Raw genomic sequence first — 15623 nt, 5'->3', positions numbered from 1 at the left:
TCCTTCCTTCCTTCCTTCCTTCCTTCCTTCCTTCCTTCCTTCCTTCCCTTTTTTTCTCTCTCTCTCTCTCTCTGTTTCTCTCTCTCTCTTTCATTCTCTCATTCTTTCCTTTCTCAACCAGCTCTCTTGGGAACTAATAGAGTGAAAACTACACTCATTACTGTGACAATGGCACCAAAACATTCGTGAGGGATCTGCCCTCATGACCTGAAGACCTCTTGTCAGGCTCCACCTCCAACACTAGGGATCAAATTTCAACTTCAGGTTTGGAAGGACAGACATTCAAACTATGGCACTCCAATGTTCAGAGTCATGTCAGAAAAAATATGTCTATCATTGATTCATATCATGATATGTGAATGAATCTCCCTGTTAACCTAGGCATCCTATATCATTAGTAATACTTTTTTTTTCTTTCTAATTGCAACAGCACCATTTTGTTTGAAGCTTTATCAGGAAATTCTACAAATGCCAAATGGTGCTTTGGTGTGGTCCTTCCTAAAACCCATATTGCATGGAAAAATACTATACACACCAAACACTCCAGAGATTAACAAGGTCATTCAAAAGGTGAGTTAAAATGAGTGAGAATCATGTAGACCATACATGCACTAAATCAGAAAGGAACCTTTAAACATATCTACCATAATTGTTATGTGCCTTGGATTATGTAAAAAGCTCTTGTGTTGAATCTAATTCATTTTAGCTTGAGTGTTTTACCTGTCATTGTTGTTAAATCTGCATTTGCTGATTCCTTCCCTTAGAGGCCGCTTTGGGGCTGGGTTGTTATTTAGAATAATTAATGCAGTGAACTTATAGAACTCTAATATTAAAAGTCAAGGACAATGAGGCAGAGAGGAGGGCTGTTTGGAGTAATTCCAGAAAAACTTGGAGAACAAATGCTAATCTGTTTTGCTTGGTGCATCCAGCAATTAAGAAAGAATCAGATACAGCACATGCAAACTGATGTATTAACAATTAGTTAGTATTTTGGTTCGTGATGTTTCTGAATTCACTGTGAGGCTTTGCTTCACCCTGTGGAGAATAAGGTGAGATGAAGATACCAAAGCAGGGTCTACCCAGGAAGAATTTAGACACTACGTGGCTCTGCTTGTTTTCCTTTTCTTATATTGTGTAATCTCTTGAATCTATTTACTGCAGGATTTGCTATTATTCATATTTGTAATTTCTTTTAAAATAATTGTGTTGTATTTTCCTGGAGTCTTTTCTTGCCTGTGTGGGGGCCTGTAAGCCTGCAGGCGCCTGAACAGGGGCCATTTTACCAAGGTCATAGGAATAATTGGTCTTATTGTGAAACACGGAACAGAAGATACCCATACTATTCCAAGCCTCAAATAGTATTAATAATTTGGAAACTGTGATCACATGATGTGGGATCATATAAGCAGTTAAGTCATTTTTGATCAAACTTGCTTTCACGAGTTTCATGCTTCTGATCATGGTTGCTGTGTGAGGTCATAGCAGTATTTCCTAAAGTTCCCTTTCCCACTTTGCCACCCACCTCATGGGCTGCCCTTACCTCTGCCTACCCTGAATGGTATTTAAACTTTAAACATGTATTTATTTTTAATTAATGTTTTTGTTTTTTGGAGAGACAGAGTCTGGCTCTGTCACGCAGGCTAGAGTGCAGTGGTGCAATCACAGCTCACTGCAGCCTTGCATTCCTGGGCTCAAGCAGTTTTCCTGCCTCAGGCTCCCAAAGTGCTGGGATTACAGGTGTGTGCTCCCACACCTGGCTAAGTTTTCATTTTTTTTTTTAATTGTAGAGGCGTGGTATTGTCTACTTTCTAAAAAAAAATCTTGAAAGTGTCCTTTTGGAGGGGTATTTACCGAGTTTGCACTTAGACATGGAATGACATTGATGTCCACATATCCTTGGTGTGAGCTGTTCTGTTGGACAGGAACTCTGGCCTCACAGCTGCCATCCCTGGACTGGAGTCTCTGCGCCCATTACTTGAATTTCCTTAGTGTAGTGAGCTTTTTGGGGTTTTGGATATTTAAATAATTTATTAGAAAATGGCTTCATATCACAAATCTATTTTAAATTCAAAATTTAAATATAGGCCATGACTTTAAAAACGATGATATGTTACATTATTATGTTAATATTATTAATATATGACTACAGCATTGCATATTATGCGGTATTCTGTGGTATAACAATTAGTATGATAATCTCTGCTTTTAAAGAGCTCACGCTGTTGTAGGGAAGAGAAGGCAAATAGCTGAAGAAATAATTTAGATATACAATGCTGTAAGGCTTGTTCAATGTAGCAGAGGCACAGGCCTGGGGGCAGCTGATCTCCCTGGAAAGAAAGATTGGGCAAAGCACTTGGAAGAACGGGTTGTATAAGCCCCTGTGAGGTGGAGATGGGGGGGCCGTGGGCCTGGACAGAGGTGTGGGGAGGGGCCAATCCCCACATGTGTGCTCTGCAAATGATGAGAATTTTTGAAAAATCACCAAGATTTGGCTGCTTCTTGCTAGCTCCTTTTTAGATCTTACAGGCAGTGTTAAGAGCTGATGTCTTTTTTACTTATTTAAAATTGCTAACAACTTTGCATGCAGGTGTCCTGGTTTTGCACTTATAAAGCTGACTTTATGGCATTGTACCTGGGATGAATTATCCTAGCAGTCAGCTACGGCTATTTGGTTTTATGAAAATTGTTTCTAGTCATTAGACTCATGGTCTAAAGGCCCGCAGAGCTGGGAGACGCCTGTAGCTTTGCCATGGGGCTATGTGAAGCAATATTATCTACAGTGTTGGAATGACCCACGCTATAAATTATTTAAGACATGGTCTTTTTCTCTTCATTACTTCTTGTTAGGTGAAACTGCCTGAAGTTGCCATTTTTGCAGGAAAAAAATCGATAAAAGTTGGTAATTTCATTTGGTTTAACTTGTAATAGCCCAGATGGCACCCAGAAGCATGATGCCATGGTATGAAACGTGTGTGTATGTTGGAAGGCTGGATTTTGGTCCCCTTTTTCCTAACTCTCTGTGACCTTGGGGTTATTGCTTTCTCTTTGAAGTACTCTTTTACTTTATCTATGAAATGAAAGACATGAGCAGATCTGTGATTTTCAGTCATCTGGGAGACAGCTCTTCATGGGGGATGCATCAGAATCACTCAGGGGCCCTTAGTAAGGCCTTCCCCCTCCTGGGATCTGACATCCCCCTCCCTGGGGGCTTATACCCCTCACATCTACCCACACCCTTCCACGGAGCTGTGTGCATCTCCATCTATCAGCCTCAAAGACAATGGAGGTCAAGCACTTTCATGAACTGGGAAAAAAATGATGGCAAAAACTTCTAGAGAGTATTAAAAGACAAACTTAAGGACATTAAAATTTCAACAGGTTTATTTCAGCATTTGGTTATTCATGAATTAGGCAACATCAGACTATTCAATACTCCACTGACTACATTGGGGTGTGGGGTGAGGGGTAAGAGAAGCTTTTATAAAGTGTTTGCTGCAGCAAGATGAAGAAAATATATTTGTTAAAGTCAAAAGTCCCTAGTTGGAGTTTAGTTGGAGGTTTCTGATTGGTTAACCTTAACTATTGTTTTACTGTTTGCATTGAATTGGGTTTTGGTTTGCTTACATAGGAACTCAAGGTGCTATAGCTGCTGTAGCTTCCCAATTAATTATTATAACAGGAGTTAATTTAACTCATACTCTGAGGGTGTCGGACTCAGTATTTGCAAAGGAATCGATGGTATTTCCATGTTCTTAGTCAAGAGATTCTAATGCATTAGTATGCTGTTTTTATTTTATAGATCAAAATTGTATTTGATTTTGACCCCAGGCTGATGCAAAAATGAAGAATAATGTGTAGACACAATTGTGAGCTTGAAGGGAGGCTATAAAAGTGAAAACAGATAAAAGAATTATATTGTTTTCCCAACAATAAGTATCCGCCTGAAATGACACTTCACTGAAAATCACCAGGCACATTCTAGTCCCTTGCTGCGCAAAGTAGGTTTAGTTTGAGCTCCTAGGGGATGTACAAGCCCACGACAGCAGACCATCTTGTTTTAATCTAGCTCTCTCCCTTTGGTCAAGTTATTTGAACTGTCATGCTCAATTTCCTCCTTTGTGAAACTGGGCGAAATCATAACTCTCTCTCAGTGCCATTTGGAAGTGGAAAAAAATGCCAGAAATAATATTCAGAAAATGGTAAACCAATGGGAGCACCTTCCTTAAAAATGTTATTCCCAGAAATGCATTCTGCCACTGCTGCCTCTGGTGAGTGGGGAGAACAGGTGTCACCTCTGAAAGAGGAAAGAGATGGTGGAGGCCAGTGGTTCCAACCAGGGTGGGGTCTGAGAAATTTTACCCAACTGGGCATGTGTGACAGTATCTGAAGATATTTTTAGTGTCACAAGTAGGAGGCGCTGCTGGCGTCTGGAGGCTGGAGGCCAGGGATGCTGCTAAACATCCTACGATGCACAGGACCGCCCCCAACCCCAAACAAATAATCATCTGGCTTACAATGTTAGTGGTGCTGAGGTTGAGAAACCCCAGCATAAAGGGTTTATAATGCCAGATGGGAGCAGGTGCAAGCAAGCCTCTGGGAAGAGAGGGATGAAAGTAGAGGAATCTGGTGGTCAGCTGGGCATCCTGGCTTCTCCTCTCCTAATGACGGCCCCAAACAGGGGCTGTGGAATGATGGGGGAGCTGCAAGCTGAGGGCCTTGGCCCTACCCTTGTGTCTTGGGGGATAATCTCTGTGTAGGCCGGCCCTGAGCTAACATGTGGTCCTAGCAGTTTGGCTGAGCAGAAGGATACCTGAATTAGTGTCTCTGAGCATGGAGTAGAAGGGAGCCGGATTTCCCTGACACCTATGTCCCGAGCTTACATGTCGAGTAGAGGCCTTGGAGACCTGCTATGAGCCAGCTCCTGTGAGAGCGATGTGGCCTCTGCACCAGGCTGGCAGAGGAGATGGCTGAGGCTCAGAAAGCCAAAGCTGAGGGAAGCAGCAAGGGAGAAGGTAGTGCCAGACCCTGAGGCTGCAGGTAAGATGTGGGCTGGGCAGGCCAGGCCCTGGAGCATCACAGACAGGCAGACGAAGCACATGACTGTGGGAGTCCTGGGCCCACCATGCCTGTGTGTCACCAGGCTGCTCCTGGAAAACACCAGGGGGATTGAGCATTCACCCTAAAGAGCCTGAACCACTCAGAAGATGGTGTTTGAACAGGGAGCCACTGTTAGCAGGCAATTTTGGGACTTTGTTCTCTCTTCACCACCCCCAGTGGGTAAAAACTTGATCAGCTATGGGAAATGGAGAACTACATTTTTTTTTGCAGCCCCACGTAGTTGGGGTGCTAGATATTTGGCTTTGTAGCATCATATGTCTCTATGCATAATATCAATCAGGACACAGAGCAGGTCCTATAAAATGGCAGCCCTGCGGTGAGCACCTGCCTGATCCTCTGTCTGGAAGCCACCTGCAGAGGAGGGACTCTGATCGTTATATTTATTTCCAAGTCTTTCCATGCAGTTCAAGGTGGCAAAGTTTTTCAGTAACCTTGTGTATCACTCCAGACATGTGGCAGCAGCCCACACATATCGGGAATTTAAATGCCACACTTTCTCAGGATCCAGTGTGGCTGAGAGGCGTGTCCTCACCCGATCACTGTGTTGGAGAGGTCCTTCCTCCTTTCAGGTTGGTCTCAGCAGGTGGCAGAGATCAGAGAGGGGACACCAGTGGTGACCCAGGCAGCCATGCCACATTTCTCCCTGATCCTTCTCTTCCTGTCTTCCCAATTCCCATGGCAGCTGGTGCTCCTGTCTCTAGCTCCAGCTGTGGGGGGCTCCAGCTGTCTTTCTCTTGTCTTCTTTGTTTCTGGAACTCATCCTCCAACCTTCTTAAGAGGTATCTTCTCTCTTTAGGCACCCCCAAACAGGCACTGTGTGGTTTTGCTTTGTTTTTCAATTAACATAGAGTAAGTTTGGTGGGCTTTTTTTTGGGTCTACAGCTCTCACATTTGTCTGGATCAGTAGAAAGAACAGTTCCATTGCCCCATCCCACACCAAATCCCTCATTTTGTCTCTTGGTAGTCAGACTGTCTTCCCACCCTAAACCCATATATTCTCTCACTACAGGTTTTTCTTTGTGAGAATGCCCTAGAATGGAATCGTCATCTGTAACCTTTGAAAGCAGTCTCTTTCACTCAATACAAGGGCTGTGATTCATCCTGGTTATTGTGTATATCAGCAGTTGCTTCCTCTTTATTGCCAAGTGGTATTCTGTGGTGTGGATTCACTGTAGTGTGTTCATCCATTCACCCGTTAAAGGGCATGTGGGTTTTTTCTAGTCTTTTGTGATTATAAAGTAGAGCTGCTACCTTGCTTTTGTCACTACTTGAAATGATCTCATTGACTTATGAGCATACTTGTTTATTATTTGTCTCTTGCTGTAATACAAGCTCCATGAGGGGCAGGAGCTTGTCTGTCCTCTTGGCCATCATCCCCAGTGCCTGGAAGAATACTAGGAATACATTCGGCAATGGCTGTTAAATGAGTTAAAGAATAGCAATTATTTGGCTCTTGTACCCATTTGAGACAAAGACATTCTGGTGTTAAATATACAAGGGAGAGAGAGTAGACTATATGCCAAGCCCTCTGCCCCCTGCCAGAGTCCAGGGCCCCTCCATCATGGCAGGAGTCGGGGCTTAGCTTTGCAAATCTGCAATAGCTTTGTCTGAGTTCAGCAGTGGTGGGCGCCATCAAGAAGATTACCTCCCATGGTCACTAATTTCGTTTACGGAGCCTGCACCAGGCGCCTTGTGTAGATTATCTTATTTACTCCTCATAACCACTACTGCAGGTAAGTACTAATATTCCCATTGTATAGCTAGGAAAACCAAGGCTGAGAGAGGGTAAGTTAACTTGTCCAGAGTCACACCCCCAGCACATGGTAGAGCTGGAATTCAGGCCCAGTCTATTATTTTGAAGTCTTAGATCTACTGGTTCAATATGGTTTGGCTGTGCCCCAACTCAAATCTCACCTTGAGTTGTAATAATCCCCACATGTCAAGGGCAGGGCCAGGTGGAGATAACAGAATAATTGGGGCAGTTTTCCCCACACTGTTCTTGCGGTAGTGAATAAATCTCATGAGATCTGAAGGTTTTACAAATGGGTATTCCCCTGCCCAAGCTCTCTTGTCTGCCGCCATGTAAAACATGACTTTGATCCTCCTTTGCCTTTTGCCGTGATTGTGAGGCCTCCCTAACCATGTGGAACTGAGAGTCAATTAAACCTCTTTCCTTTATAAATTACCCAATCTCAGATTAGCAGTATGAGAACAGATGAATACAGCCTGTATTAATTTTCTCAGGCTGCCATAACACAATAGCACAGATTGGGTGGCTTAAACAACAGACATTTATTTTCTCAACATTCTGGAGGCTGGAGGACCATGGTCAAGGTGTTGGCAGCGCTGGTTTCTCCTGAGGCCTCTCTGCCTTGCAGATAGTCATTTTCTCCTTGTGTCCTCACATGGTTGTCTCTCTCTGTGTGTGTCCTAATCTCCTCTTTGTATAAGGACACCAGTTATATGGATTACAGTTCACCCCAATGACCTCATTTTAACTTAATTGATGATTTAAATAGGATCTTTAAAGACGTATTTCCAAACAAGGCCACTTTCTGAGGTACTGAGGGTTAAGACTTCGGCGTATGAATTTGGGAAGCATGTAATTCATCTAGCTTGCAACAGTGCCTCTTTGGAATGATCTTTTACCACTTGTAAATGGAAATAATTAGAGCTGTCTATGAAACTTGCAAACCCTGTCCTTACGGTTTTGCAGCTGGTTATGGAATCACATTGAAAAATATTAGCCCAAGAGGCTAGTTTGCTAATTACTGCAGGAACATAGGACTGTGTACTAAAAAAAAAATAAGCAGGAAGCACTTGGAAGCCAGTTGCAGGTCATTTCTCAGCAGCCACCTGTCCTCAGGACCTATATGAATTCCCCACTGAACAGTGGATGCTCCCAGTGCGTGATGTTTGTTTCCTGGTAACGTACCAGGGCAGGGTCCAGTCTCACTCATCTGTGTTAACTGCCTAGCACGGTACAATGATGCACAGTGTTTGATTGTGAAAAGCTTGTGAAACTGCATTTATGTATGAAGATTTTTGTTGCAAAGCCATTTGGAGAAGGAGACGATGTGGTTCAAATTGCTTTCTTAATTAAAATTTTTCTCTACAAATTGAGCTAAAGGTTACTTCCTCCTTCCCTTTGGTCACTAGAGACCTCCTCTGTCAGAGAACCAGCAATGTCTTTTTTATGCTGACAATAGTTTGCTCTAAAGTTACTGAAGCGGTAACTTAGACATGCTTATTCGTGAGAGGCCTGCTAATTTGTGCCTGAGTAAATTTTTGCAGACTGAGGATGGCTTGCAGCTGGTGGCAAGAAAGCTGATCCATAATGTCCAATTTTTAGTTTTCCCTGTAGTCCAGGTACATTCTGTAAATAGGACTTGGTGCTGGGTACATGAGCTGAGGACTGAGAACCAGGAACCCACTGGTGACTGTGACCACCTTGTGGTTTTTGTGCAGAACCTTACCTTATATGAGGCATCGAAGCATTGGAAACTCTGCCTCTACCCACTTCATGTCCTTAGATTAACTTTTGTGGCTTCATACCTTTGCCAACATCACATCCCAAGAGGCTTTTTTTCTTTTTCAAAAAATATCAGGCTGTGTTTAAAACTGTAGCTTTTGGTACTTTCAGTGATCTTGACACATTTAGGAAATCTGATTATTTCCTCTTTTCGTTCTTTTCATGGCATCTGCATTTTTTGCTGTTTCCTGAGCCCAGTGTCTATTTTGTTATTAGCCAATGTATCAATCAAGGTTCAAGAAGGAAAGAGAAAACTGGTTAAGTTTAACATGAATAATTATTACTATAAAAAGATATTAGAGTAATGATGGATTGGTTAGCAGTGGTGAAGAGGTCTCTAAAGAATGCAGCAATGGTAGATACAGGGAACAACTCCTGCCCCTAGAGCTGTGGCAGAGCACCCAGGGAAGAAACAGAACTAGAAGTAGTTTCCCCATCCAGGCTTGAAATCCAGACCCTACTAGAGTTAGCATAGCCATGGCCCACAGGATGGCAGAGAAAGTCACTGAGGAACCACTTCAATTTCCTGGTAATTGCCAGGAATTTGAACTCTGGGGTGCCAGGAGAAGTTCTTCACTTTTCAACTCTGCAAGGCTATAAAAGGGCATGCCTGGGGAAGTCATCCAGGCGGACCTGCCACACCAGCAGAATTCCCTAGGACATCACTCATTGGGATGCTGTGGATGTTGTCTGTGAGAAGGCGCCATGTGCTGCTGCTTGTGTACACTGCAGGAGCTGAGCTTTAGAGAAGCTAGATGGGGGGGAATCCAGGAGCTTGGTCCGTGGGAGCCTGTTGGAAGCAGCACCCTGGAATCTGGAAGAGAAAATCCCTCTTCCTCTACTGTCCTTCCAGAGCTGTCTTCTGGCAAAGCTTAGCGTTGTATCAATTGGCAAGGGAGAATGTCTAAAAGGCTCAACTTTATTATTTCAGAACAGGCAATGAGGGGTAAATTTTGAGTTGTGATAAGGTATATTAATAACTGGCTAGCTGTAAATTGGTTTCTTTGTTTTAGGCTATTGAAGTATAAAGGGTTTCCATAGAGCACATCAGTTCTTAAATATAAGTTTTAATTTATCAAGCATATATGGAATGGAGGTAGAAGGAGAGATACTAGGGAAGTGTTACCTGCTCTAATCCTGAGTCTGCTAAGAGCTACTGCAGGTTGGAAACCCCATTTATGCCTTATGCCTACAACAGGAATTGGTAATTGTCATACTCATTTTGCAGGTAAAGAAAGTGAGTCTTAGGGGTAAGAAACCTTATCAAGAGCTCTCAACAGGAGGCACAGATGGCATTTGAAACAAGGTCTGTTTAACCCTAGGGCCAATGTTTTATTTTTTTCTTTTATACTTTATGATATTCTCTAAGTAGAAATTCACATGTGAATATACCTATTTCTGCCTCAAAGGAACTGCTTTTGGTATGAAGGAGATATAGAATCCCAGTGATAAGGACATGGGGAAGACTGCTTCCTGTGGAAGGAGCTGGCCTCAAACTTCCAAACTGGAATATCAGGTTATGATGGGAAGAGATTGGCTGTCAGTTTCATCTATCTGGTATAGTGGATTCTGATTAGCTCTGGAGCAACAGAGCAGGACAGATAAAGAGTTTTACATTTACTCATAGTTCCAGAACTCTAAAACCAATAATTTTACCATTTTCAATGCAGACTGAATCACTCTTTATTTAGCTCTTACTTCTGTAAGGTTAGAGGAACCATCATGTACACTGTCTTAGTCCATTCTCACACTGCTATGAAGAAATACCCGAGAATGGGTCATTTATAAAGGAAAGGGATTTAATTGACTCACAGTTCTGCATAGCTAGAGAGGCCTTGGGAAACATTGATGGTGGAAGGTACTTTTTTTCTGGTGGTGGGCAGCAGGAGAAAGAATGAGAACAGAGTAAACAGGGAAGCCCTTTATAAAATCATCAGATTTCATGATAACTTACTGTAATGAGAATAGCATGGGGGAACTGCCCCTGTGATTCAGCTACGTTCCACCATGTTCCTCTCATGACACATGGGGATTATGAGAACTACAATTCAAGGTGAGATTTGGGTGGGGACACAGCCAAACCATATCAGACACTTTCCCAAATCCTCCTTCATTTACTTCTCACAAGAACCCCACGGAGTAGGCATTTTTAAATTCATTTTATAGATTAAAATTGTAAGAATGGGGAAAGTTTACATTCCCAAGTTTATTAGATGAAAAACAGAAGCTAATGTCCATTAACTTGAATCCAAGTTTGGCAGACTCTGCAGCCAATTTCTTTTTATTGGCAATATTTATAGTATTAGTTATAAAATAATAAGGATCCTGTGCACTAAGGTTTCTTTCACATCATCACTTCAGGATACTGGGTACCTAATTTATCTCATTAAAAAAAAAATAACTGTGTAGCAATGCACAGCATTTAACCCATCCCCAGAGTTATGATTGTCTTCACCTTTGGGAGAATTAAAATGAAGTCACACAGATTAAAAGATATTTATTGTGCCATTGTTTGTAAGCCGTAGAGATGAGAAACAGCTTGGCTATCAATACAGAATTTGGTGAATCAAATATATGCTGATCTTCAGGAGAATATCAGGCAAAGTGAAGAATAAACACAGACTATTGCTGGTGTTATCATTAAACAGACACAAAGCCTGATAATTAACTTGGATAGAAATGAAAATTCTTGGTTCCATGATACTTAATAAAGATGAAAAATGCCAGTGAAGTGGAAGCTACCTAAGCCTGGAGTCTACATGAATCTGTACAGGCTGAAAGTACACAAGCTCTGCACATATGTGAGACTTTTTATATGTGCAGAGCAATGGGGAAGGACACTGGTAGGACCTTTAGGCAAGTCAAGATATTTCCCAGGGAGCCCTACAGAGAGAACAAAATTCATTGCAATCTGACTGTAGGCATCGAATCACGTATTGGAAAGCAAGTTGTCAGTGGTTCAGCAAGGCTCTCAGGTGGGTGAAACTGTCCAATATGGAACATTTGATCAAAACTCAGCAAAGTTGCCCAGAGTAGAAGTACATTTTACAAGTGGCCTTGTTTGATATAACCTTCTATAAAGTAACAGTTCTCTAAGACAACAGTATCAGTAGACCTGTGAATACACTTTTATGTGAGACCAGATAATATCTAAAACCGTCAGAAGAGCACGGATATTGCTCTTTGACTGACCTTGGATGCCTGTGATTTCCCGTCATTCCTCTTCCTATCTGCTTGGAAATGGTGGTCTATTTAATACAATTTAAATTAATTTGTTAGCGAAATAGCACATTAGAACATGAGCAAAAATATAAGCATATAGTTTAAAAAAGTAAAAAATAAAACCAAAATGTATTTTAAACGAATGAAAAGATGTTTAAACTTAAGTAATACTAACAGAAATGCAGATCCCCAAGATGAGATACCCACAAATGAGATAGCATACCAAAATGGTAAAGGCTCAAAATTTGATATATTTTGTTGTTTGGAGGAATTAGAAGAGAGTCACTCTCATACATTGCTGTTGGGAGTATATTTGTGTTATGTCTTTGAGCCATGTTGGGAATATCTATCAATAGTACAAAAACATCTATTCACACATGCAAACAGGGATATTTATTGTCCCATTGTTTATAAGCAGTAGAGATGGGAAACAGACTGGACATCAATACAGAATTGGTTGAAGCAGATATGGACGGATCTTCAAGAGAATTTCAGGCAAAGTGAAGAAGAACATGGGTAGTAAGAGTGAATACAAACAGAATATCAACATATGCACCTGTTTTTATTAACATGTAGATAAACTTGGAATCTGCACTTCTCAAAAGAAGACATTTATGCAGCCAACAAACATGAAAAAAAGCTAATCATCAAAACGACATTGAGATACCATCTCACGCTAGTTAGAATGGCGATCATTAAAAAATCAGGAGACAACAGTTGCTGGAGAGGATGTGGAGAAGTAGGAAGGCTTTTACACTGTTGGTGGGGGTGTAAATTAGCTCAGCCATTGTGGAAGACAGTGTGGTGTGATTCCTTAGGATCTGGAACTAGAAATACCATTTGATCCAGCCATCCCATTACTGGATATATACCCAAAGGATTATAAATTATTCTGTTATAAAGACACATGCACACTTATGTGTATTGTGGCACTGTTCACAATAGCAAAGACTTGGAACCAAATCAAATGTCCATCAATGATAGACTGGATAAAGAAAATGTGGCACATATATGCCATGAGTTACTATGCAGTCATAAAAAAGGATGACCTTGTGTCCTTTACAGGAACATGGATGAAGCTGGAAACTATCATTCTCGGCAAACTGACACAAGAACAGAAAACCAAACACTGCATGTTCTCACTCATAAGTGGGAGTTGAACAATGAGAACACATGGACTCTGGGAGGGAAACATCACACACTGGGGCCTGTTGCGGGGTAGGGGATTAGGGAAGGGATAGCTGGGGCTGGTGGGTTAGGGGAGGGATAGCATTAGAAGAAATACCTAATGTAGATGACAGGGTGATGGATGCAGCAAACTACCATGGCATGTGTATACCTATGTAACAAACCTGCATGTTCTGCACATGTACCCCGGAACTTAAAGTATAATAATAAAAAATCATTTTCCAAAATCAAAAGTTAGTAGGTGGTGTATAAATGAGACCAAAACCTAAGACATTTATCCTAATGAGGTAAAATGGAAATAAGACTTTAAATCACAGGATATCTGAGAATCCTGACACACTTTTAGATGGGATTATGAGCTCTGAGCCTCATTGATTCCCTGCAATTTTCTGAAGATGATCAATTAAACAATATGATTATGAATTCTTAGATTTAAAAATGGTTAATATATTTCAGTCAATTGCACTCTTTATTCTTCTCGATGCTCAAATGAACCCATCAGTGGTCAGTGAGCACCTCTTTATTTAGAATTCCATGTTCTTTTAAAAATTAAGTTTTTAATCTTGAGAGAGTGGTAGATTTACATGCATTTGTAAGAAACAACACAAAGATTGGTGTAGCCATCACTTGGTTTCCTAATGGTAACATCTCATGAAACTACCTGTAATGCAGTATCACAAACAGGATTCTGCCATTGATACAGTTCACTTATCTTCCAATTTCCCATTTTGCTCTGTGTGTGTGTGTGTGTATGTGTATATTTAGTTTATGCAGTCTTAGCACCTGTATAGGTTTGTGTATTCATCACTGGCACTGAAGCAGAACAGTCACAAAGTCTCTTGCTTTACCTTTCATAGCCACACCCATTAATTCCTATACCACTCCCCCTAAGTCCCTGACCCCTGCCAGCCACCAACCAGTTCTTCATTTCTATGATTTTGTCATTTCTAGATTGTTGTACACATGTACAGTATGTAATCATTTGGGATTGACTTTTTAGACTTAGCCGAATTCCCTAGAGAGGTATCCATGTTGTGCAGATATCAGTAGTTCATTCATTTTTATTGCGGAATAACATTCCCTGATATGCATGGTCCACAGTTTCTTTAACCATTTACACATTGTGGGACATCTGTGTTGTTCCCGGTTTTTGGCTATTGTGTCTTCTGTTTCTCTTTTCTTGCCTTCCTGTGTATTACTTAAACATTTTTGAGCATCCTCACCCTAATACGTGATACTAGGATACCCATCCTATAAAACGATTTATTGATAGTGTTTTCGAGTATATCTTTTTGTATGATGTTCTTACAAAGAACATCTGGCTCCAGATATTACAATACAGACATACACACATGGCTTATCACAGTTCATTGGCATTGAGATTTTTCCACTTCAAGTCACGTGTGGAAATCCCACTTCAACTCAGGTCTCTTTACTTTCTCTGCTTTTAAATATCATCGTCTTAACTGTCAGATGGTGTTATGATTTATGTTTTAATTATGAAATATATTTTATAAAATTCATGGAAAACAGGGTCGTCTGTTGCGTTCACCAACATTTCTGCCCTTTCTCTTGTTTTTTTCTTCCTTCCCAATGCTCCAAGATTCCCTCCCATATTTTCATTTTTTAAAGTATTTCTTCATCTGAGAATGTCTTTATTTTATCTTCATTTCTAAGATATTTACATTAAATTCAGAATTCACAATGACAATTCTTTTCTTACATCATGAGAAATGTTAGGCTGCTTTCTTCTGGCTCCCAGGGTTTCAGATGAGAGATCTGCTAACCTTTGAGTGGGTGTTCCCTAGAGGTAACATGTCATGGTTCTTCAGCTGCTTTTAAGCTTTTATTGTGTTCAGATTTTAGAAGTTTTATTATGGTTTGGTTTAATGTAGATTTCTCTCAGTTTATTATATTTAGTGTTTGCTTAGCTTCCTGAGTCTGAAGGATTTTGTATTTCTACAATTTTAGGAAGTTTTCAGCCATGATTTCCTCTCACACTCTTTCAAGTTCCACTCGGTTTCTCCTCTTTTTCAAAGACTCCAATGACACCAATATGGAATTGTTTATTACCGTCCTACAGGTACTTGAGGCTCTGTTCATTTTCCTATCAATCTCCTTTCTCCCTGTTGTGCAGATTGGGTGCCACACACTGATCAGCGCTCAGGTTCACTGGTTCTGATCTCTGCCCTCTCTTTTATTCTACTGAGACCATCCAGTGAGTTCTTTTATTTGCATTGCTGTGTTTTCTAGTTCTGCAGTATCCATGTGCTTCTTTTTTATAACTTCTTTTTCTTCATTGAGATTTTCTGCTATTTTGTTTGTTTCAAGACAATTTGCAATTGCTGTTGAAGCATTTTTTATGATGGATGCTTTAAAATACTAGCCAGGTCACTCCAATATCTGATTTGTCTCAATATTGGCATCAATTGATTGCTTTTCTTAATTCAAGTTGTGTTTTCTTTGGTTATTTTCGATTGTATCATGGTGTTTTGAGCATTATAATAGGAAACTTTGAGCCTTATGTAAATTTTTTTTTTTTTTTTTTTTTTTTTTTTTTTGG

At 40.8% G+C, this 15623-nt stretch overlaps 1 protein-coding gene across 1 annotated transcript in view; it reads left to right on the top strand.

The window, feature by feature from the left end:
* ABCA13 (ATP binding cassette subfamily A member 13) overlaps positions 1 to 15623 on the top strand; it is a 424450-nt gene that overhangs the window by 130988 nt on the left and 277839 nt on the right. The window contains 1 exon segment of the mRNA XM_032244250.1: positions 431 to 570. Coding sequence (XP_032100141.1) covers positions 431 to 570 — 140 coding nt within the window.

The sequence above is a fragment of the Sapajus apella genome, unplaced genomic scaffold, assembly GCF_009761245.1.
Source record: "Sapajus apella isolate SASKATOON/1434 unplaced genomic scaffold, GSC_monkey_1.0 scaffold54, whole genome shotgun sequence".
Classification (NCBI taxonomy): Eukaryota; Metazoa; Chordata; class Mammalia; order Primates; family Cebidae; genus Sapajus; species Sapajus apella.
Note: the sequence above shows the minus strand (reverse complement) of the source record. Positions and strands in the feature narration are given on the sequence as shown.